This window comes from Daphnia pulex, chromosome 11 (genome assembly GCF_021134715.1).
Source record: "Daphnia pulex isolate KAP4 chromosome 11, ASM2113471v1".
Taxonomy (NCBI): Eukaryota; Metazoa; Arthropoda; class Branchiopoda; order Diplostraca; family Daphniidae; genus Daphnia; species Daphnia pulex.
Window position 1 is genome coordinate 4439781 of NC_060027.1, and position 24242 is coordinate 4464022.

Here is a 24242-nt window from a genome sequence, read left to right on the forward strand (position 1 = left end):
GTTGCTTTATTTGACCGATAGATGGACTGACAAGTATCGATCAGCTGTGAACGGGGATTTGTTTTTTTATTATTACCCTGCTGATCGTCTGTTGAAATAGGCAGAAACTTGAACAAGTTTCAATGTCACGGATGTCAAAAACGCGGTGATAACGTTAATTTTGATTTTTCTGCACACTGACGTACAACACAAGGCCTTATGGTAAGTTTCATTTTTCTTAAACATTGTTACATATGTAGTTTTAGTAAACATTATTTACAATTGATTCGCGTCGTATTACCGAGTGGTGCACGCAACATACTTTTTCATGACTTTTGATTGACAGTCAATCTACTTATAGTGTGCATTATCTCTATACATGTGTGATTGTGGTTTTGTGAGCAACAAGCTGTTGTTGATTATTGATTTGTAATGCTTTATAGGCTGATTTAAAGTTTGGAGATTTTGTTGGAGAATTTATTCGGCTTTGGGAAACCCAATTGGAAATCAGCTGGGATGCTGGAAAAGAATTTGTATGCATGTCTGAGGAAGGACCACACCTGTCCTTGTTACCAGATGAATTTCTCCCGTCCTTGGACCGTCACCTATTTCAGCTTAAGACACAGATTGAAAATGTATGGCATTTCATTTATAATTAATTAGTTTATCTAAATAATCGTAATATTATAACCAACATGTGTTTCTAAAGGATGTCAGTGGGCAAAATGTAGATGCTTTCACTAAAATCGTAAAGGCTCTCTTCATAGTGAGCAGAAACTTGGACAACATTCCATTTATTGCATCCTGTCAACTGATTCCATCATGCATATCTGTTTCATCAAATATTTTAACATGCATGATGAGCAGACAACTAGAAAAGGATGAAGTGGCTTCCGTTGTTTTAGTTTGCTTGTTCCTGGAAGCCCTTTATGATCCTTATTTTAGCTACCGGAAGTCTATAGTCAATGAAACAGTTGACACATCAAAAATTAAGTATCATCCTGCCCTGCTGCAAGCAGAAGTAATCCCTTTTATCTATGGTATTAATTTTTACATGTTAATTACATCTAATGAATATCGCTTAAGCATGAGTAATTACTCTCTATTAGATTGCTTTCAACATTTGAATGCCACCTCCATTCCAGTGATTGCTCTGAGTTTATTGCATCTATTTGGAGGCATCATAAAAGGAGGAGAGGTGATTATGACAGTTTAATCCACTTTTAATAGGTTTATTACTGTGTGAATAATAACATTTAAAACAAACCATATTTTATCAGCATAATGCAGCCAAAGCTATAGCTCCTGCCACAGTGCAGCTTTTACAAAAAGCCTTTCTTAATTCCAATGACAACCTTCAATTAGCCAGTGCCGTCTTACACTGTGAAACTGCTGTAGTGCATACGTTGATGAACACGCGACCTGATCAGGTATAAGAATTGAGACTATTTGACATTGTGGTTCAAATTAATAACAACATCTGTTTGTTCCTACAGTGTCAAATTGAGCTTGGTGAGGTGATGGAAATATATCAAAACACTGTAGGATTATTAGCCAATCAAGAAGCCGAGTTATTGATTCAAATATCAACGAACCGAACACCGATTCTTTGTCTCGCCGTGCAATCAATAGGTTGGCTCGATTGTTTGCTGCGTGCCATAAATTTGTAATTCTAATCCTACAACGCTTTGTTATTCTAGTTCAATTTTTGCGACACCGGCGCCGAGAATCGCTTCAAATTCTTTTAGTGCGAACGGGAGTGGTCGACTTTTTAATCATGCTTCTTTTTGATGCCAAAGTAAGATTTGTTGCTTCTTATCCATCATTTTCTCTAATTGATTTGAACTTGCTTTAACAAATTATAGTTGAGTCCCGAGGACAAACGAGTATTGGTTGTTTCTATTATCAGAGCCCTAACGGCTGTTTTACAAGATAACAAACAAGCCCAGGTGAGTCATTACAAACGTTGGAACTCATTATTAAAGTGGATAACTGTACCTTTCATTATTTTGACGTCTCTTATTACTACTTTTTATTATAGGAGCTGTTGTTAAGTAGTGGTGGTTATCAAAAATTGTTCGAGGCGATAAAATCTCTAGGAGAGCCTACGCGACTGATGATGGATAGCCTGATTGCCATGGCAAATGGTCGTGATCACGATGGCGGAGAAGAACGCGAGTCGATGGTTCGCAACGTGGAGCCTATTGCACACTTAGTAGATTGGCTTCCTGAAATCAACGACCATGAGCTGCAATTTGAAACTGCCTTGGCAATCAATCAGATTTGCTCTTCTTCTCTTCAAAGGTTACCATTTTCCCGCATAGCGACAGCAATAACAACATAAAAACTTGTGATTTTCGTAATTATAGCAAAGCGATGTGCTGTCAGCGTGGTCTGCTTCGTCATGTGATTTCTGTTCTGGAGTTTCACGCTAAATTAAACATCCGAAGTATCAAGCAAATGTTGCGGTTGATCCAAAGTCTCGGCTCCCATTCAATCACGGCAGCTGAACTGAAGCTAATATTACGACTCATGAGGGACACCAACGACGAAGAGGTACTTTACGAAATAGGTTTTGGCCATGGATCATTTAACGTTATCGAAAAAAAAATAATGTGATTTCCAGTTTCCGTATTCTTCGTACGTGCTCCACTGCTTGTCGTCTATGGCCAAAAAAGACGCTGCGTGTCAGGAATGCCATTACTACTTTGACATCCAATATGAAACGGGTAATTTTAAGAAAACAAACTTTTAAGTGAATTCTTTTTTGAAATTATATTATTTGTTTGTAGAAGGAATCTCAATTTCTGATATTGCGCAATGGCAAAATCCTGGGTATGCACTTTCTGTATGCTCGTGGCTGCGCTTGGATGCTTTCGAAAATCCGAGTTCCCCTGGCAGTAATTACAGACGACAATTTTTCAAGTACAGTTTAATATTCATAAGATTAAATGATAAATTTGTTCGGGATATATTTTAACGGTATTATTTTATTCGTTGCAGCTTGTCTTCGAACAAGGGCCACAGTTTCGAAGCTTTTTTCCTGTCTGACGGTACTTTGGTAGTAAGCGTCACTTGGAAAAAGGAATATACCACAGCCATGGTTCACAGTGTGATTTTAAACGATCATCAGTGGCACAGCGTCTGCATTTCATTTATTCCATCCAGGTGGGAAATTTTTTTAATGGCGATATTTTAATCGTTAAAGAGAAAACCGCATCGTTTCTATTTTCAGACGCCTTTTCGGTCAAAGTCACCTTTCGGTTTATGTGGATGGCGCTTTGCGGTTGACGGTGAACGTCCGAATCCCTCCAGTTGGTGAGGTAATAATCTCTGGCAGTCCAGTCGGTCTTGAGGCATAATGGATTTTAAGAATAATTAAATTATAGAGGGAAAAAAATTCTTGTTTTTCAGACATTTTCTTCTTTTACCATCGGTGCTCCCGCCATCTCAGACCAAGGCAATTCAAATAAACAGGAAAGCAGCAGTGCTTTTAGTCTTCCAAGGAAAAAGAGGTATGATCCGATTTACAATGAAATCATCTGCGTAACCAATTGTTTAATGTGATGTAATCTTAAATCATTAGTGACGCCCGCTCGCCAGGATTGTCGTCTCACATTCCCAATTATTTCTCTCTGCCCATAGCGCTCTCTTCACTAAAAACGCCTGCCAGCGAACAGCATAATGGTACATACTTTAATTGTATTGTTGTAAGATCATCCTTCAAAGACGATTCTTTGTTCGGAAAAAGTAGATCCTGAAGTCCGCATAATTCCCCAAGGAAGCCAAGATTCGATCTGGGGAAAGCCTACTTGTTTGCACGGCCAAATTGGACTTTTTGCCTTGTTGCAAGACTCTTTGAACCCACAGAACGTTCGAACTTTTCACGAAGCCGGTGAATATGATTTTTTTGGGGGGGTTTTCTCTCTTTGAACACACAGTGACATTGATTATTTTTTTGTTTTATCAGGAGCGAATAGTATGTCAATATGGAACAGTGAAGACGCCAACCTCGATGTTTTAGAATTCTATTCAAAGGTAGCAATTTGTCTCTCCGCCAGAGCTCATTACAATTCGTATTGTATGGATCTCTCATCCACTCACCAATTTAACGGAAGCACTAAAGCACCCGTCTGTACCGCATGGGATGTTAAGGTATTCCAACTTGAGAAATTTAAATATAAATTTAATTTCCAGACTAAAATCATTTTCTTTTTAGGAGGTTTTGAGCTGTATCGGTGGCGTTCAAGCTCTTTTTCCCATTTTAGATACCGTCGTACAAAGCGACCTCGTAAATCCACCTCTTACTGGTCCTTTGCTGAGTCCCGATTCTGACAAACCCGAAGTTGATGGATGGGAAGTTCTGCCTTCCTCGTCGTATGCAGGTTAGAAAATTGTTTCCTGATTTCCATGCGCTTGCAAAATAGATCATATTTTAAAATGTCATTTTACGTTTTTTAGATTGGAAACTTGAACAGAATCCAGTTTCTGGGTTCCTGTCATTACTAAGGAATGTTCTGCATCATCACTCAACCAATACTGATCAATTGGTCAGAGGATCTAACATAGCGATTATTGGAAGCCTTATGCAAAAGGTGAAAAATGGATGCTTTTCCTATAATTAATTCATTCAATCCAATATTGTGTGATTGAAATTCAGGTTCAGCCATCATTGATCGATGTGCAAGTTCTAATGGCTGTTCAACTCCTAGTCGAATTCGCAAGAGATGCTCAAGACCCCGCATTCCTACAAAGTCTCTACCAGCATATCCTATTCGATATGAGGATATGGGGTAGATCACAGTTCCACGTTCGTATCGGCCATGTGCAGTACTTGTCGAATTTGATTCACGAAGACCGACATTCATTCCGGAAAAAATACGGCCCCCAGTACTTGCTGGATGTAATCAAACAGCATTATCAAAATGACGACCAATCCGATTTGAGCATCGATGACAGAAAAACAATGCGCCTAGCTCTACTAGGCATTTTAAAAATGTACATAAATAAGGAGATTACCGCTGGCGACATTTCTGCCATCACGGGATTTCTCTGGTCTGTTCGTGACAATGAAATGGTAAGTTATACTTTTGGCGATATAAAATGTATCGTGACTAATCGCGTGTTTCTATTTGCTGAAAAGATCACGGAGATATTGGATGTTCTTTTAACTTACATTGAAAATAAGAGCCCAAAAGATCAATTTTATTTGTTAATGCTGGAGCCACGTTGTGCTGAAATACTTTACGCTCTGTTACTGGAAAAAATATTTTCTATCGAACTGCGGGAGAAAGTCTTAAAGGTAATTATATTTCGGCCTAAAGATTAAGATAAGATAAGTGAGATCTTTTTCTAATTATTGGTCTATATGCAGTTGCTGATCAACATTCTTAAAACGGATCGAGCCTATGAAAAGAGTAAAGTACGACTTTACTTACACGACGTAGGATTCCAAGGGCTACTCATGCTTATGCAAGGACAGCCGTCCAGCTTAGAAATGACGCATTTACTGACCGACATCATTCTTTCAAGAGGTTTTTTCAAACAATATGATCCTTCAAATACCTTCCTTATCTTTATATTTCTAAACAGATCATCCAAATAGTTACACTGGAGCAATGGCACTTGCCTTTTCTCTTGCTGAAGAAAATCTGGAAATCAAATTGGAATTCAGTAAAAGGCTTTTGGGATTTATGCTTTCGAGACCAAATGCTCCTTCCACTTTTGTCAAACAAGTAAATAACTAATAATTATTCTTCCAAGATAGCTGATTAATGTCTTTTAATTTCTTTAGACTAGCTGGCAAGAGTGTATTGCTCGCTTGTTGATTCGGAAACCGATCGCTTCTTCAGCCAACACGGGAATAAAGCCAATGGTACCGGATTTGATCGACCTAGATGTGGAAGCAGCCACCTATCGCGTAATATCTACTCCAACAGCTACCACACCCATGTCTCCATCTAAAATGTGGCCAACTACTCCTTCAATGAGAGATTCAACTGGGCTGAACCTTGGTTTGGGTGCTACACTGGAACAGGACATCAAAGTATTTTCCCCATCAGATCCGTATTTATTTGGTAATGCTAGACTATATTATTATGTTCTATGACACAGGATGTTGCCGAAAGTGTTAGCAATTTGGTGGCAGGTGCCGTGACTGGTAATTTAAATAATATTGCCATTGCAACCGGCAATTTACAAAATGCTGCCGAAGTACTTACGGACAATTTGCACAATGTTGCAGGCAACTTGCAAACCAATATCCATAGTGCCGTTAACAGCGCTTACAGTTTATTTCGTCAGAAGACGCTTCAAGTACAAGTAAGTTTTATCTAAAATTCTAACCACGTTAACGGTATGATATACTGAGTGCATAACTGCACATGCAAATTGTTGTCTTTTAGGGGAGTTTGGAAGAATTAGGTGAGAATACCATTCAGCGACTGAAACGCCGCAGTCAATCGGCTCAAGGAGCCCCTGATACTACCGATGCTACAGACACAGGAGCTTCAACAAATTCTTCTCCTCGATTGAAACATCCTTATAGATTTTTAGTTGCCCCTCTTGAAGTGGCTGTTGATGCATTAAACATCGATCACAGGTAATCAATAGTCTTCCATTAATCCAGTTTATTTTATTAGATTTCTAAATTATGATTGCGGTTTTCAGTGACGATGATTGCCCAAGAAATAACAAAAGGGAATCTTCGGTGAGCATATCTTCACGAACATCCGGACAAGTAACCTCAAAGAATTATAATGACTTTGGTCCTAGCGAGAGGTATTTTATTAAGTACACTCAAATAACAACTTAAAAATTAAATTATTGAATTATTGCAGTTTGGACGTTGAAACATACAGTCTTATCTCGGAAGTTTCTGGTCAGTGGTCAGGTTTAGTGCTTGACCCTACTTTGGATCCGGAAGAGGATCTCTGCTCGACAGTTCTTAGCATTTATCTTGTATTACTTTGGCGAGGCATCCCGGGTTGCTCGAAGGATGATTGGCGCGAAAGAAGCCAGATTCTAAGTTGCATCAATCTTCTTGGTCTCAACAACGAATTATACCGTTCCCATTTGGAGATTAAACGGCGTTTAATTGAAATGATCCTGCAAGCCGCTGGCAACGAATTGAAACAACTAGCGGTTAATGCGGCTTCCCGGAGCAACGTCTTGGTTAATTGCCAATACGCCGCTCGTTGGGTCTATGACTTGGTTGTACTAGATCCTCATGAAGATGAGGCTAAGAAGATGTCGCTGAAACTTCTAGAACTTACCCTTGCCGTTTTTGACGTCATGAATATTTTCCAAGAAGAAGATTTTGCATCAAGAAAATCGACTGAAATGTATCACGTCGCTCTAGGTATTGTTGCTTTAAAATTTTAAGTGCTTCTTTTTAAATTGATTGGGGTATTTCTAACTAAATCTACTAATACAGGGTTGCTTCTTCGATTCGCATCAAGTTCCAACTCGGAACTATGCGCAATTGCCGCTGCCCGACTTCATGCTCTTATTCAGTTCAAAAGCAATCCGGAAATAAACGAAGTTGCTTATCTCATCTTTAATATCAATTCCAGTCTACTGGCTGTTCAAGGTAAAACTTACATAAAAATACAAATGTTTTAAATTGTCAAGTAAATATTTTCATTATTTTTTAAGGAAAGGAAGATAGCTCCGACTGCTACGCTTGTCTAATACCAATCATGAAAGCTGCTCTAGAAAAAGTTGGACCGGAATTGGAATTCGAGCCGATATGTTCAGCATTTCCCGCAAAGCTTTTTGATCAGTTTCAACAAGTCAGCCAAGAAGAAGCGTGGAAAACTTGGATTGACGAAAAGGTATTTAAACGATTTTTTTTTAATTATTTAGGTGTATTGCTTAAATTTGCAAGGTTTCACATAAGAAGCGATACCTTATCATATATTTCTATATGATTAACCTCCATCAGACTGTAACAGAAACATCGACTGATTGAACAATATGTACATCATCAATGAGAGGAATAAGATAACTGAAAGGAGGGAAGGGAAGGGGTAGCAGGAGTTAACATTGATTAAATGGTTTTTTAAATTAAATTTTTCAAATGAAAACAAGCAAATATTCATGTTTGCAAATGATTTGAGCATTTTGTTCATCCTCTTAGCATTTGCTTGAAGAAATCGTCGAAATTGGGAAAATCGTTATTGTTAAAGAATCCCTGGTTACTAGGCCCGTTTGGATACCTGTTACGCTCGGGCTGATTGGGTGCGGGCTCATCCTCTGTTGCAAAGGGAGACTCAAAGGGAGACTCGGTTGGTGGAGAAAATGTGGGTACTACTTCGGTGAAGGCGGATGCCTCGGTAAAGTTTGGTTGCTCGGTGAAAGCCTGAGGAGGAGCAAAAGCTGGAGAGTCAAAGCTTGCAATATGTGGAGGAGAGAAAGGGGCTTCTGTATGAACAGGGATATCATAGCTCTGAGGAGGGTAGGTTGGTGCTTCAGTGTAGCTAGGAGGCGAATGTGGCGTTTCGGTTGGGAAATAATTGGAAGGCTCGTAAGCTGGTGGGTTGTAGGACTGGCTGTAATCTGCCGGTGGTCTCTCGTAGTTGGAACCCTGAGAGAACAAATTTGGTAAAGAATTATTATCGTGTTGCCAGATTAACTTTAATCGGAGATTATGTTGTTAATGGACGAATGGTTAAATTGAGCCGTATTTATACCTGTGATGCTGGTGGGAAGTTGGGCTCGTAATTGGAGGCATAACTGGATTCAGGCAATCCTGATGGTGCTGGCTGACTGTATTCAGGAGCGGGATAAGATGGTGTGGTGTATGCCGGAGTAGAAGGACTGTAAGCTGGAGCTGGAGGGCTGTAGGATGGAGGGCTGTAGGATGGAGGGCTATAGGATGGAGGGCTATAGGTTGGGGGTTTATAGGAAGGAGGACTGTATGATGGAGGATTTTTGGAAGGAGGGCTGTAGGCTGGAGGACTGTATGCTGGGGTCTCATAGGCTGGAGGACTGTAGGCTGGAGGGCTGTATGCTGGGGTTTCATAGGCTGGAGGGCTGTATGCTGGAGAACTGTATGCTGGGGCCTCATAGGCAGGAGGACTGTATGCTGGAGGGCTGTATGCTGGGGGGCTGTATGCTGGGGGGCTGTATGCTGGGGTCTCATATGCAGGAGGGCTGTAGGCAGGAGGACTATATGCTGGGGTCTCATAGGTTCCCTTAGGTGGTCCGTATGTTGCCTTGGGTTTTTTGTGGTGGGCCTTGGGTGCGCCATATTCAGTCTTGGGTGGTTTGTGTTGGGCCTTAGGTGCGCCATATTCAGACTTGGGTGGTTTGTGTTGGGCCTTAGGAGGTTGGTATGCTGGAGCGCTGTACGCTGGAGGATCGTAGGCCGGAGCGTTGTAAGCTGGAGCTTCATAGGTTGCCTTAGGTGGACCGTGAGCCTTTGGTTTGCCATGAGCCTTTGGTGGACCGTACTGGGCTTTTGGCTTTTGATGATGAACCTTTGGTGGTCCATATTGAGCCTTGGGTGGTTTCGGATGAGACTTGGGTGGGGCGTATTGTGGCTTAGACGGAGCGTACTGCGATTTTGGGCGCTTGAATTTGTCTTGCCACTTAGATGGACGGAATCCATGATCAGGATGTTGCTGTTGTCCATGATACTGCTGTCCATGTTGTCCGTGATGTCCGTGGTGTCCGTGGCCGTCACGAGTCTCTTGCTGCCGAGTTTCTTCCATTTTTGAATCATCCATTCGGTGCTCGACTTGCAATCCTCTCGTTTTGCTTTCTTGCGCTAAATTGTCATCCAATCCAGCGACTGTTAGAGCTAGAAGGGCCAGCAGCGTTGGGATAAGAAGCTGAAAAAATTGAACCGTATCCGTTTTTTTTTTTTATTTAATCCGTTTTTTTTTCCAAATAAAATTAAAATTATAGTTTACTTTAGTCAAAATTACCTTTTGAATTCCGGAACGTGTCATGTTGGCCGGATTTGCTGGTTTTACTTGGTAACTCAGTGCCAAAGAAGATGTGTTGTAGTCAAACTGGAGAACTTTACTGATATGAATTCCAAGTGCACCGATACCGGCTTATATCCAGTTGAGTCAAGCTCCACCTCCGCATTAAGACAGCCCATCACCCAGAGTCACGTGACTCTGGTTTCCCGCGTGCAATTGCTCATGGGTTGCGCTACTGACCGCTCTCCCGTTTCAATAATATTCTGCCATTCAGCGGCAGATTGAAGCCTCCTTCTTTTTTTCATTTTCTATCTCGAATACGGTATTGACGAAAAGGAACCGCATTCCGGAATATATCCCTGTTCTTCCTGACGAAGAAAAAACAAAAAAAAATCGTGCGACTCGATTGGCAAGAACGATATGCCTCAATTGCTTTTCTGTACGCCTGCAAGGCTTAGTTGTCAACTTTAGAAAGCTGGATGTCACTAATCGTTCTCTACAATTTTTTTTTTTCAAAATCGACCAAACACTTTTGATTTATGGTTAATGTAATTCGAGTAGAATTGAAAAATTATTTTCTTCACTTGTCTTGGACGACTTGTTCGTCACATAAAAACGTTGCGTTAAACTCTTCTCTCAGACTTGCAGCAAATTGCCAGAATATGAAAAACCCATAGCATATTGTCTTAAACATTTTTCCAGAAATTTGGGTTACATTCTCTGTTAAAAATAGGAGTGCTGTCATCGCCGTGCGTTTAAAATGATGTATTTGATGGAAGGTTTTTTTTTTCCCTGTTCCTGTAGTCAAGCAGGTGACGACCTAGTTTTATCATATGGTTCCTAAACTCAGTGAAGCCATTCTGCCTTTCTGTAAAAAAACATTTCATCGAGACAGTATTTAACTGCTGTTTACGAATGATTTGCTGAGCTCCGGCGTTTTGCGTTTTCTCAATTTTCAGCCGAGCAAAGAAAAACATCGATAATAGCCAAGAAAAAAAGTTTCTCTTCGCTTAAAATTAGATTTAGCTCCTATAATAGCTAGTTTGAAAGGGATACACGTTAGCGTAGTATAGTTAATAACGAATGCACTCTGTGCACCTGAGATTTAATAGACTATTCAACTGCAAGTGATTATTGAGGAAAATATCAACCAAAATTCTTTGGTTTCCTGGTTTTGTTTAGGAACATATCTTCATATTTTGTTTTCTTGAAATTAGAGCGCAACAATGCATTTTCTTCTATCTGCCAGGCTACACCAGTAGTTGCCTATCTTGGTCATAGAATGAACACACAATGTATAGGACTGTCGGAAGAAGTCTTGATGAGCTTATTTTTGTTTTTGTTTTTTTGTTTCCTCATTTTCTCATATGGATGTGGAGCATGCGGTAGTTGCTCATGTCCCCGCATCCAATTCGGGGTAGGAGAAATGATCGACAGACTTTGCGGAGTGGATGGTTTCCCTGTCAACAAAAAATACGACTCGAGTAGATGGTAGATGTCATTCTGTGGAGCTGAATGATTGCTGTTCGTTGCTACCAAGTCGGTCAGTCGAGATGTGAATTCATGGCTCGAATTAAGATTAAAAGAAGATCAAGATAGAAACATATTGGATCTATTTTGTTGAAGAATTAAGAGAAAGCGTTACCATTTCTGAAAGGGTTGTATTTCCCCTATCGCCGGTCATGGCTCACAGATTTCTTTGGCCTTTCAGTTAAGTGTTGACGATACGTTAACGACTTTTCGGGGAAAGCAAGTCATCTATAATGTGTGTACTAACTGCAACCCCTGCCAAAAAGCTATCGCCCGTAAGGGAAGAAAATCTGGACTTTTAAGCGTGACTTCGCATATGGTCACACATATTTTACCAGTTCATTTCTATGTTTATACTGTAGGAGAAAAGTCGTAAAGTGAACAACTCACGCTCTTATTCTTCTGCTGCGTTATTATACACTGTGGGACAGACAACCAGGAAATTTCGCCTAAGATTATTTTTAACGCAGTTTTATTGATTTTTAAAATTTTCTCTTTTTAGCGCTTTTAACAGTGGTTTTTTTTTACCAAACTAATAAGTAAATAACAACAAGTGATCCATTGAATTCAATCTTGTTTAAGAGGAAACAATCAACCAATTTTCTTTCAATTAATTTTATGATTTTTAAATAACAGATTCGTCCGAGGAGCGATCAGTTTCGCGCTCTTCATCTCCAAGCACTACCCGAGATCATGAACAGAAGCTGGGCCGAGAGTGACGAGTTGGCGATGTTAGCTGTACATCGAAGATGTCGAGAAGTCAACGAATCCAAAATCAAATTTCAGGTGCGACCTCATTTAAACGATTTCATGTGCAGTCTTAGATCTTTTCCGTTGTTTTTAGATTTTATTCATTTTCACCATATTTTTTCGGCCAATAACAAAAATATTCCGAAAGTTTTCTCTCATTTTGCCGTTGACTGGCAGCTGTCTTCCTAGACCGCAATAAGTACATTGTGTGTGGCCAGCTCTCTTTCTCTTTGAAATTGTATCCTTTATTTTTTTTAAAAACCTTACGGTTACATTTCCTGACCACCTGACGAAAAATGAAATCTAGTCTATTGATTGTGCCCTATATTATTATCCTCGAAAAGCTGATTGAAGTCTCATTTTCACGTCCGTATTCAACACAATTTTTCTTTTGGCGGCTGCTTCGATCACATTCAGTGGCTAAACTTGCGGTTTTGATTTCTAGCACCCCATGAAAAGCGATATTATTTTATAAAATTGGGACGACGATTTATATGGGCATCGAAATTCAATTGATTTTTTTTTCTTAAACTAGATGCAAATCCTGGATGCCTTCCGGAGTAAACAGTCCGAAGAGCATGTCCGATTCAATGCCTTTTTGAGTCATCAACGTGGTCACGCATTGGTCATTCGCAAGAAATGGCGTCAGTTGAAACAATTCCTTATTGGACCTCGTGGCTCTTGGGCTCAGCGGTAATAAATATTTGCCATTTCCTAATTTTCATTCTACCAATTAAATGCCTAATAAATGTACAATAATGTTTTTACTTCCTTAGAGTCGACTCGGAGAAAAGGTGGAAGTTGTCGCTTTGCGAAAATCGTTCTAGGATGCGCCTCAAACTTGTACCAAATCCACATTTTGATCCTCACATCCAAGCTAGTCGACTGAGAGATAATGCAGGTTAGTTAATTGCATTAATTTAACTAAAAATCTACTCAATTGTAAAATGTTAAAATGAAATTAATTATTTAAAGCTTTCAAAAAAGGACGTCAAAAGTCAGGTATACTAATCAAAATATTAACAAAAATCTTGGTGAATGGCATTTTCTTAGTTAGTCGGTATTAATGTGCATGAATTATTAATGCACATACAATTTACAAATTGATCACGAATTATTGTGAATAGGAATGTGATTCATTTGTTTGTTGTTCACCTTTCAGGCATTCAAGTGGACATTCAAAGCCCAGATTCACTCAATTGCCTGTTGCCCAGCAAGGTGGCTAATCAAGCGCTGAAACGCGCATTCAATGCTCAGGAGCCGGAAGACAGTTTAACGGAGGAAGATTTTGCTTTAGCTGCTTCCCTAGAGTAACATTTATTTTATTTAATAGTGTAGTCAATCGAGGCATTTTATTGATCTTGCTTTCACCAACATGTTGTTTGGTGAAAGTAGAATTCTGTCTAAAATGTCTCGGAAGAAGATTTAGTGTTCGGAAATAAAATTGAGCTTAATGTTTCTTTAACAGGAAAGAAGAGCTCAGTGAAGGGAAAGAGAAAGTGACGACAAGTGAAGAATGCGAACTGGTTACACTGATGTCAATCGTTAAAGGCCGCTTAGAGATATCACGCGGCTGGATCTGTTTCTGGGATGCTGGCCTCGGTTGCGAATCGGCTGATAGAGAGCGAGCTGATTTCAAATTCGCACTCAGCCAATTACAGGAAGTCCATTTGCGCCGTTACAATCTCCGACGTAGCGCACTTGAATTTTTCCTCATAGACCACACGACCTACTTTGTTAATTTTAATACCAAAGTAATTAACTTGGAAGTTATAAGTCATTCAAATTCACTGTAAATTAATATCTTTTTCGTTTTTTTTTTAGACGCGTAATCGAATCTACAGTCGGATTCTGAGTTTGCGCCCGCCCAATCTGCTTTACTACAGTAGTAGATCGCCAGCTGATGTGCTCCGTTCATCTGGACTAACCCAGCGCTGGGTTCAAAGAGAAATCTCAAACTTTGATTATTTGATGCAGGTAAAAAATTTTGTCACTTCCACTAATGTTTTATTTTGAAAGAATGTTTAAAATATTTATAAAAATTGGGCAGTTGAATACTATCGCCGGTCGGACGTACAATGATCTGTCGCAATACCCAGTTTTCCCATGGATCTTGGCAGATTACCACTCCGAAACTCTGGACTTAACTAATCCAACAACCTTTAGGGACCTATCACGACCCGTCGGTGTCGTCAATCCCAAAAATGCCAAAGAAGTTCGTGCCAAATACGATCATTTTGAAGATCCTTCAGGTACTGCTATTCATTTTTACTCATTTTTCTAAACATAATTCTCAAAGGGAAATTTTCCATTTTCTCATTACAGGTATTATTGCCAAATTTCATTACGGCACACACTATTCGAATGCGGCAGGTGTGCTTCACTATTTAGTTCGAATGGAGCCGTTTACTTTGCTGCACATTGAACTCCAAAGCGGCAGGTACGATAAATGTGTTACGACCAAGATTATTTAGTGGATAGCTATTTTACTGTTTCCATATTTCCACAGATTTGATGTAGCCGATCGACAGTTCCACTCTCTTAATTCAACTTGGCGGTTGCTCATGGATAACCCCAATGACGTCAAAGAACTGATTCCGGAATTCTTTTGCCAGCCTGAATTCCTGATCAATATGAACCGATTAGATCTCGGTATTCTGCAGGCCACTAAGCAGCCGGTTGACCACGTTGAACTCCCCCCTTGGGCGAAATCACCTCACGATTTCATCGATCAACACCGCAAAGCACTGGTCCGTTTTCCAGCAAAGTCACGAATATTTAATTTGATAGTGTCTTAATAATTTTTTTTTCTGGCTTTTCCAGGAATCTGATCATGTATCAGCACACCTGCACGAATGGATTGATCTCATATTTGGTTACAAACAAAGAGGACCCGCTGCGGTAGAAGCTCTCAACGTGTTCTACTATTGCAGGTGACGACTTCTACCTTTGCTTTACTGTTGATCGACCGTTATTTAAATTTGTTTTGTTTCATCTTTCATTTACAGCTACGAGGGTGCAGTGGATCTCGATGCGATATCGGATCCAGTGGAACGGCAAGCAGTGGAAGGGATGATCAATCACTTTGGTCAGACGCCCTGTCAGCTTTTTAAAGAGCCTCATCCGATGCGTCTCAGTCAAAGCGAAGCTCTAGCCAAATCCAAATATCCGCCTTCTATAGAACTGTTCTTTGACGGGCTGTCATGCGTTCACATTGCCGATTTGACTGTCGAAACGCGAGATTCCATCGTCTATTTGGGCATTCCTAATTCGGATATCGATTCTACTCGTAGTCGTGGCTATGGCTCTCAAACAGCTTCCATTCCAGACGTCTTGGTCAGTGTCAGTCGATCCGGTTGCATTGGCCTCCATGCGTGGGCTTCTCATGACAAAATGCTGCCCTACGGGTTCTCCTTGGAACGCGATCCAACGCTCAGCAATCCTAGGTGACATTCCGTTCATTCATTGCTGAAATTCGAGGATTCTAACATTTTTGCTTTGCAACATATTTTCCAGAAACCGGAGACGAATCAACGAATCTTTTCATCCCAGTGTCAAGCTCAATAGTCGATTGATTAGCGTCTCGTCTGACTGCAAAGTTTACGTCGGCGGCCAACTGGACAACAGTGTGAAGGTGTACGCTCTGCCACGACTGAGGCTGCTCAGTTCAGTCACCCAACACATTGACATCGTAACATGTTTAGCACTGGACGAGAGCGGATCTCAATTGATGACTGGATCGCGTGACACCACTTGCATCGTTTGGGATCTGTCGTCCACGGTGCTCAAATCCGTCCAGGTCCTCTACGGACACGACAAAACTGTCACGTGCGTTGGCCTCTCTACGTCGCTAGACATGGCTGTCAGCGGATCGCTGGACGGGACGGTGAACGTGCATACCATCAAAGAAGGGCAATACATCCGGACACTGCATGCCGCCGGACGAGCCGACTTTGATCGCATTGTCATCACCCAACTCTGGTTGTCTGATCGAGGCGATGTCGTCTTCGCTGCCGAAGAGAAAGACAATTTTTCCATCCAATCCTACTCCATCAACGGCGAAAGAATTGGCCTCTCGTACAGTCCGTTCGCGTTTACCGCTTTAGCTTCGGCAAGTGACGGTTACGTAGTTTGCGGGGACTCTAATGGTAATGTAACCATCAGACGCATCATCAGCTTAGTTCCCGTCTTTGACATTCCAATGCAAAGCTGTATCGAAGATTTGGTAATGGCTCCTCGCAATACCCAACTTTTAGTAGCTCTTCGAGATGGCAAAGTAGTAGTTGTCGCACCCAATATTCCGCAATAGACTCGACTCGTGACACGGATGAGTGTTTCGAGTCGATTATAAAAGTCATGAGCCTAGTGATATGAATCATGTCAAACGAACGAAACATTTTTTTTTAAGTTAAACATGTCCTGTGGAAACTTCCGAAAATTTTATGATTGCGGAAAATGTAGAGACTGCAATTTTTTTTTCTTGTCTGTTTATATCATGTCTGTGAAATTGTCAATGTTTTATGTTCACTAATCCATCGTATTTTCCCGTCATTTGCGCGATGCTTGTCGTGACTCTTCGAAGGGCTGTACAACAACCGTAATGAATTTTTTAATATCATTTAATATCTGTTTTAATTTATGATTAAGGCAGACACCGATTGTAAGTGATTTAATACATTCTATTTTATAATTCAACCTCATCGAACTATACAGAAGGTTATTCGGCCGAAGACACAGTGTAACGGGAATGCACATTTAACTGTTTATCCGCGCAGACACTGTAGCAACTGAATCAAAACGAAATTGTTTTCGTCATCAATGAAATGTACGTAATTTTTTACAATTGTTTTTACTTTTTTTTCTAGAATGCATTGAAGCAGCTCCTCATGGACTGGTCAGCGGTCGTCTTTGGTGGTAAAATAAAAATACATTTTTACACTTCCGGAAAAAAAGAGCATCGAATCGAAATGGAGGAAAAAGGTAGAATCATTTTATCTCTTTTCTTTTTAAAATTTATTTTTCCTTATTTCCTTTCATTTTCGTTTGTAGTACCAAAGTAGCTGTAAAATATTTTTTTCACTATCTCCCTATTTTCTAAAAGTCAAGAACACCAGCTCGTGTTGATGATCGGAATGGACTTAGAGCTGAAATTTTTATTGATGCTTGCTTCATTATTATTTAAAGTAGTAAAGAAGAAGTCACTTCAAGTCTCAGAAAATGGATTACTTCCTTCTTAGTTCTGACTAAAATCATTTTTTTTTTCACTAAGGTAGCTATCAAAGTAACCACTTTTCGAATATTCTTTTGGCTATAATTTTACTTTATTACAATGTTTTTACCTGCAAAAATGAACAGCTTTTTGTGGTAGAAATAATTTACATTGGGGTTTGTGGTTCAACACAAAAAATTCCTTCATTCACATATCATTCTAAATTACTGAATTGTACAGCTTGGCAAAAATATTGTATACAATAAGGAGATAGAAGTTGCCAACAAAGAAAACCTGCGACTTCCGGTTTCAAAATTTTTCTTTTGTATTCAGAACACACAGAAACAACAAAGATTTTTTTTTAGTTTTCATTATTATGTACAACTTTTTTTTTAGCATTACGGTTGTGTTTCTAGTAGATAGAGGAATGGAGAACACGCTTGAACTGGATTGTTTTCGTCGTTCTTTTTTGTTTGAGACGTGCGGGGAATGATAAATAGTAAAAATTGAAATTTCGGCGCGGCGGAGTTCGTTGTCTCCAACACTGCGCAACGCTGTCGTTATAACATTTTTTAAAAAAGAAAAATTCCATCACGGATGGATTTATTCTGTTCTTTTTCAGGGATGTTATTGTTTCATCCATGAAGACGAGATAGGCTACGTACTACATTATCAATTCAAACCGGGGAGGACTTCAGACAGTGAGGATTCCTGCTGGCCAACAGGGCGAGCGTACTTTGGACGACAGACGCAGCCGTTTTCCACCAAGACGTAATCTTGTCCGGTTAGCGTCACCGGACCTAGCGGGATAACCAGGAACAAATAGGGGACGTAAGTTTGAACGCACTCACCGTGCACGACGTCACACTCGGCCGAACTGTGTACAGACAAGAAATGACCACACATTAATAAAAAGAAGCTCTATACCCGCATCGCCTTTAATAAACACAAAAGGTGTTGTACTCACTCGCAAACCTCAAAAATGACTTGCTGCAGAAGATCTGGAAACTTTTGGACGATGGTGACTGGCTGGCCGGAAGTCAATGAAACGCCGTATAACGGGGCTGTTGTGTTGTACCGCGTTTTACAGAGACGACCGCCCGGTGCCGAACATCCAGTGCTGGCCCGGAACTGCGATTGTGGCAGATCAAACACGTTCCTTTCTGTAAATTTGAGTTTTATATTGTTGTATACAGTTGGAGAGAATTGGCCATTTCTTCCAGTTGGTTACCTTGGCGATGTAGCACCTGGCTCGAGTCTCCGTAGTTGGCAGCCTCGTGAAATTTGAGCAACGTCCGTTGCGTTTCCGCTGGATCAACAAGACGTGATGCCCGGCCTTGTCGATCCGATTTAAACATACGTGCGATGGCAGCCCTGAAGTAAATTTACGATTGAGTAAATTTTGATATTTTGTTACAGTGTCATTAGCCATATTTCATGGCCAACATAATTGATGATGTCGCAATCACATCAATTTTCTGGTCGTGAATGATTCACCAAAATTCCAGTCATGAACACGACAGTCAAGGACATGGGATTTCATGACGGATCCGGTTAAATCCATTCGGGCAGAGATTGATCACTGAATGTCAAATTTCGCAGTGTATACTTACGTAGGATAGGGTATGTTTTCTGGTCCCATACATGAGGTCATTCCCGACAGGGCGTCGCCGTTGAGATATTTTAAGCCGGCACCTTGACACGAGCTTAGCTCACTGTTGGCCAGACTCAGGAGACAAATTAAACTGAAGAGCGTCAAGTAGAGAGAAATTGCCATATCTGAAACTAAATAAGGTCATTACAGATTAGTTTCTTTGAGCGCATACACTGACCATTCAATCTATGTATGTGGGGCAGTGTATAAAGAATAGTGGGCGATTTTCCTATACTTGGATGCGAGAGCTTCTAGCAATAACGGGCAGCAACATCTTCCAAGGTTAAACTGATGCAGAGAGAGGGGTGATGGTTCATGAAACTTGGTCAGGTAACGGCACTCGAGACTGCGGCACGCAGCAGCAGTAAAACTAACTAACCGAGGGTCATTTTATGTCTGTCTATACATTATTCTTCAAACTGGTTATTCTTTTGTGATAAATCAATTGCTCAAGCGACTTCCGCAACTTATGACGAGTTTCGACATGGAGTCTAACGGCATCAGTGTTTGACTCGGCACATATGTATGTCAATGGTATTGTTACGAATTGCTCATGATGACAGAATCACCTAAATGGAACCCGCGCAGAAAGGATGTGATCCCGTTAAAATATTCATCAGTCGTGAATAATACGATCGTCATTGAATTGGGAGTCAACGAAGCTGCTGCATAGAGTTGTGGACGCCTTTTCCTCCTTCCTGGTCCAACTTTATTTTCCCCCTATTCCGCCTGAACACAGACGAGGGTCAAGAACCAAGAGGTCAATGTCACTGTTGACACGAGTTCTTTTCTTTTGGTAAGATCTTACGTTGTTTTTACTAGGCCCTAAACAATCAAACCAGGAAACCCAAATCTCTCTCGGAGATGTTGCCCTCTCTTGCGTCATTATTTGAAAATCATCCCCAAGTAGTATAATTGGGGAGAAAGATTTTAACCAACATGAGAAATAGAATTTTACCTTTAAAAGTATTTGTTGATTATAATGTTGGAAACTGGGCTAGAATCGGCAGGTAATCACTTTTAGACTTTTGACGACCATCAATTTCCAATTGATTAAGGTCGACGCGTTTACCACGACAAGAGAAGCATATCGAATAATTGATCTAAATGACTGGGGTTTTTTCAACGTTTTTCAAGAAAAGAATGTTTTAGATGTTTAGTCGACGCTACACCGTCAAGAACTGAACTTCAGGTAAGTCCCTGCTGGCAGCTTTTAACTTCCCAGGTTGTTTGGTTCTTCCCTTTTTTTCTCTTCTACTTCTGGTATTCCTTCTCTCTTTTTGTCTTGTATTCGTACAAAGACGGGTTTTCTTAGTCAGTGGGGACTGGGGGGGCTGAATGCGGATACTTGGGAATTTTTTTGAGACGGATTCACACCGCTTCTGAAGTCGCTTTTCCTTTTGTTCAAAGCATTCAACGTCGATTTCCATTTTGCCCTTGGGGTCGATTACCTGCCTGCTCATATTATTGTATACCCCATGATCGGCCAAATCGCTCAACTGTTTGAAGAAAAAAAAAATGTATTTACTACTACTGGTTTTAAGGTTCGACTAAATTGGAAGATAAGCTTTCAAGATCGTGAATAACTTTAGCGAGTCTCTGTTTATACATGATAATAACCAGTCGTCTCGACTGGGCATTTTGGAAAAAATTCAGTGGAATCGTGTTTTTTAACGAGGTCAACGTTTCTTCGGATCCGCACCGGATGTATATGTCTCCTTGTGGGTGTTTAATTGAAGGATTCCTTATAGGTCACAATTATCTTAATGGCAAACACAAATATTGCTCACTGTTCAATTTGTGTGATTAGTTGTATAGACAGTACTTTGGAAAAAAAAAAGGCTACGTTATGAACATTGTTAGCTGCTATTTTATCAAATAAATGCAAAACTGGGCTACAAATTAGCATAGCCTTGCTCAATCAAGAAATTCGAGAACTAGTTATCCATCATCTAATAACGTGTATCCTCTGCTGCACTAGCATTGGCTTGACAACATGTTATGTTCGTTAGGTTAAAATATAACAAGGAGCTTGCGCCATTCGCCTTGACGTCACAGTCGAGATCGTTGGGAATTCTTTCATTGCTTGCCGTACGCATCCGTATGGTTTTTCAAAATGAATCATTGACCTCAGCTCGATTCGTTTCCGCACACGAAAAAATGGCGTTGTGAATGCTCAAATAATTCTTCTATCATATACGGCCTTGTAGTTTTGTGGTAAAAACAAGTGAATTGATTGATGCACGAACAACTGTAGCGCTATGGCACAATGCGCTTGCCGTTGGCGCTTGGAGATGAAAACATTGACCCCAGTGTGAGTAGCCTACATACGAACATATCGATTTCTTTCAGACATCGGTATTCGACCTCGGCTGACCTTGTGTTTATCTTGGTATTGATCAATCCCCTGGATAGATGACGCTAAATAAAAATTAATCAATCCGAGCTGGATGGAGTTGTTGACTGGGAAGGTTTGGCAAATCATTTCATCCCTTAGATAATAATGACTAGCTGGGGCAGTTTTAATTCCTCTCGTTTTCTCTTTTATCTGTTTAAGTTTATTACTGGGTTCTGGTGAATCAAAATGATGGGAAAATTTAATTACGCAACGTATGTATTCAGTGCGCGCTATTAGAAATGTAAAATCTTTGGGTTAACCTAGATTTCCGCAGATGTTTTATTATCTTAAGAATAACAAGACAAACATGAAAACTTTTTTAGATTATAATTTGTGTTTACTGCATGACTCAGTTTTATTCTTGTTACGTCAACTCTACCCCGTTTACATAGTTGCATGAAATATAGTGTTGATTTTTATAATTTAAGTCTAACAATCCTTGATTTCTGGTAGATCTACTCAATTAAAATAATTTATATCTACTTTCGGAATGTTATTTTTACATAACTCCTTGAAAAAATCGTAAAACCAAAACAAAAAAAATTCTGAATTTCTTTTGTTTATTTTACTTGAACATAGTCGGCAACCTCGCTCTCTGCCCCCCTGTTTAGTTTATAAAGGAGGAGCAACAAATCAAATTGTTTCATTTACGTCGTTACATCTGGTCATCTACGTCGTAGTTTTCATCGCGAACTGGTTTGAAGGAAAAATAATCTGGTTAGTATCATTTTTTCTGTTGTACACGAATTGAAAAATATTGCTGAGTTGTACTATCATTCATTTCCTTCTGACATTGACAATTCTGAAAGCATTAAAAATGTAAACAACCATTACGATCGTATTACGAAATAGTTCTTTGTTGTTGATTCTCTAGAAAGTGCGTTTAATCGTGGTCCAATTAAGTAGCGTCACTCAAAGACGTAGGCACTTGCTAATCTATACTTTTAAGTTAGGTAAATTGTTAGATTGTGTATAGGAAAGATGTCACTTTGATATTCAGATTTATTTGATATTGCTGTTCTTTGTTCAGTGTTGGTCACTAACCAATTTAATTTTTTTTCAGGTCTGTGACAGTGATCCATTAAAAATGAGGCATCTTGTTCTTTCTGTCCTATTGGTGGTTTCCATTGGAATGGCTACTGCTGTATCTGTAAATAAGCTTTTTGCTGATGAATGGAATCTATACAAGGTGGGTTTTGTAATTTTAATTTATTAGGTACATTTGTTAACTAGACTTCTTGTCACAGGATGTCCATTCTAAGTCATACACAGAATTTGAGGAGAAATTCCGCCAGAAGGTGTACATGGAAAACCGCCACAAAATTGCTCGTCATAATGCCAGATTCCAGAAAGGAGAAGTAACCTACAGCATGGAAATGAACCACTTTGGGGACTTGGTATTAATGGATGAGTTACTTGTTCAGTCCAAATATTCAATGTTACTCTTTTTGTTGTAGCTTCATCATGAGTTTGTTGCAGTTATGAATGGATTTAAGGGCAAAAATTTTACCAAGTCTGGTGAGGGTGCATTTTTTATGGAAGCAGCTAATGTAGTCATCCCAGATTCGGTCGACTGGCGTACTCAAGGAGCTGTAACTGAAGTAAAGGATCAGGGCCAATGTGGATCCTGCTGGGCATTCTCATCGGTAAAAATAACTAAAGCACTTTCTCTTTCTCTTTTACTAAATATTTTTACTTTTAAAGACTGGTGCTCTTGAGGGTCAAAACTTCCGCAAGTCAGGAAAGCTCGTGTCTCTGAGTGAACAGAACCTAATTGACTGCAGTGGTAAATATGGAAATGAAGGTTGCAACGGTGGACTAATGGATCAAGCTTTCCAGTACATCAAGGATAACAAGGGAATCGATACCGAAGACTCTTACCCTTATGAAGCTGAGGTATGTTTTCTACATTGTAAATTAGAAGCTTGTGTTGATATCAGTTTGTGAATTCAGGACGATACCTGCCGTTACAACCCGAAAAACCGTGGTGCCGTTGACAGTGGATTTGTTGACATTCCTTCTGGCAATGAGGCTAAGCTCATGGCTGCTCTCGCAACCATCGGACCGGTGTCGATCGCTATCGATGCATCGCACGAGTCTTTCCAATTCTACTCTGCAGGTACTTATTGCATAATGTTGAATTTACAGTGGTTGTGTAACTGTCAATTTCCCTTTCTAGGTATCTATTTCGAACCTGAGTGCTCTAGCGATGATTTGGATCATGGAGTTTTGGTAGTCGGCTACGGAAAAGACAAAGCCGGTAAGGACTATTGGCTAGTCAAGAACTCGTGGAGCGAAAAGTGGGGCGATAAGGGCTACATCAAAATTGCCCGTAACCGCAAGAATCACTGTGGAGTTGCCACCGCTGCAAGCTATCCTATTGTTTAAGCTTTCATATTTAGAAAAAGATGCTCAACATATGTTTTTCATCTTGTCTGTAACCTTTCCCATTCTGTTCCCCTCGAATTCGTTTTTAAACCAAATTTTTTAACCTTCTTTCGGCATTCTTAAAATGGAAGATGTTGATTATTTTCTGAAGAAAACCTTGAATCTGTGAGTAAATACACCCCCTGACCAAAAAATGTGCGGTGGTTGCTGTAATTCGTTCTTCAGTAGGGCGTTTTATTGCTGAAATATGTCTAAATTAATCCCAAGTAAGGGGCGTAACCCCTGTCGATATTTTGTTACGCGGAAACCACCCTTTTATTACGTAAAATAATTTCAATTAAATTGAAAACAAAACTTGAAATATAAATTTGCTTTTCTCTCATTATCGGTGTAATGAACCAC

The 24242-nt window shown here is 40.0% G+C and overlaps 4 protein-coding genes across 10 annotated transcripts; 2 read left to right on the forward strand and 2 right to left on the reverse strand.

Moving 5' to 3' along the window:
- The first annotated feature begins 60 nt into the window (after nt 1-60).
- LOC124207537 (neurobeachin-like protein 1) lies at nt 61-16886 on the forward strand. 4 transcript variants are annotated; one of them, XM_046605051.1, is made up of 44 exons: nt 61-201; nt 423-614; nt 689-1019; nt 1089-1177; nt 1260-1409; nt 1476-1611; nt 1680-1777; nt 1845-1928; nt 2021-2283; nt 2349-2535; nt 2606-2708; nt 2772-2904; nt 2983-3147; nt 3215-3302; nt 3394-3494; nt 3566-3666; nt 3731-3874; nt 3950-4134; nt 4199-4364; nt 4441-4574; nt 4640-5056; nt 5123-5281; nt 5354-5513; nt 5572-5714; nt 5774-6025; nt 6094-6139; nt 6224-6300; nt 6384-6580; nt 6649-6759; nt 6819-7339; nt 7415-7570; nt 7636-7814; nt 12078-12227; nt 12727-12884; nt 12968-13092; nt 13354-13501; nt 13660-13945; nt 14016-14168; nt 14242-14443; nt 14517-14631; nt 14701-14941; nt 15015-15124; nt 15200-15637; nt 15708-16886. In XM_046605051.1, exons 1-44 carry the CDS (start codon nt 199-201, stop codon nt 16498-16500), a joined length of 8190 nt encoding a protein of 2729 aa, XP_046461007.1. In that variant the 5' UTR covers nt 61-198; the 3' UTR covers nt 16501-16886. The 4 variants fall into 4 exon arrangements, with proteins under 4 accessions (XP_046461007.1, XP_046461008.1, XP_046461005.1 ...); XM_046605052.1 differs by having other exon boundaries at nt 3734-3874; XM_046605049.1 differs by having other exon boundaries at nt 6094-6300.
- On the reverse strand, nt 7837-10029 carry LOC124207540 (repetitive proline-rich cell wall protein 2-like). Of its 3 annotated transcripts, none has more exons than XM_046605057.1 (4): nt 9912-10029; nt 9051-9815; nt 8673-9020; nt 7837-8566 (listed from the first exon to the last, which is right to left on the reverse strand). In XM_046605057.1, exons 1-4 carry the CDS (start codon nt 9933-9935, stop codon nt 8108-8110), a joined length of 1596 nt encoding a protein of 531 aa, XP_046461013.1. In that variant the 5' UTR covers nt 9936-10029; the 3' UTR covers nt 7837-8107. The 3 variants fall into 3 exon arrangements, with proteins under 3 accessions (XP_046461013.1, XP_046461014.1, XP_046461012.1); XM_046605058.1 differs by having other exon boundaries at nt 8673-8837; nt 8868-9815; XM_046605056.1 differs by having other exon boundaries at nt 8673-9815.
- An 857-nt stretch (nt 16887-17743) lies between the features above and the next one.
- On the reverse strand, nt 17744-20314 carry LOC124207543. The gene is made up of 5 exons (XM_046605062.1): nt 20013-20314; nt 19014-19185; nt 18632-18774; nt 18368-18563; nt 17744-18277 (listed from the first exon to the last, which is right to left on the reverse strand). The coding sequence occupies exons 2-5, from the start codon at nt 19175-19177 to the stop codon at nt 18073-18075; spliced, it is 708 nt and encodes a 235-aa protein (XP_046461018.1). The 5' UTR covers nt 19178-19185; nt 20013-20314; the 3' UTR covers nt 17744-18072.
- Nucleotides 20315-21493: 1179 nt separating this feature from the next.
- On the forward strand, nt 21494-24034 carry LOC124207542 (procathepsin L-like). 2 transcript variants are annotated; one of them, XM_046605059.1, is made up of 8 exons: nt 21494-21525; nt 22032-22169; nt 22516-22641; nt 22700-22849; nt 22910-23098; nt 23157-23348; nt 23406-23571; nt 23632-24034. In XM_046605059.1, the coding sequence occupies exons 3-8, from the start codon at nt 22540-22542 to the stop codon at nt 23838-23840; spliced, it is 1008 nt and encodes a 335-aa protein (XP_046461015.1). In that variant the 5' UTR covers nt 21494-21525; nt 22032-22169; nt 22516-22539; the 3' UTR covers nt 23841-24034. The 2 variants fall into 2 exon arrangements, with proteins under 2 accessions (XP_046461015.1, XP_046461016.1); XM_046605060.1 differs by lacking the exon at nt 21494-21525 and adding an exon at nt 21556-21664.
- The last annotated feature ends 208 nt before the right edge of the window (nt 24035-24242 follow it).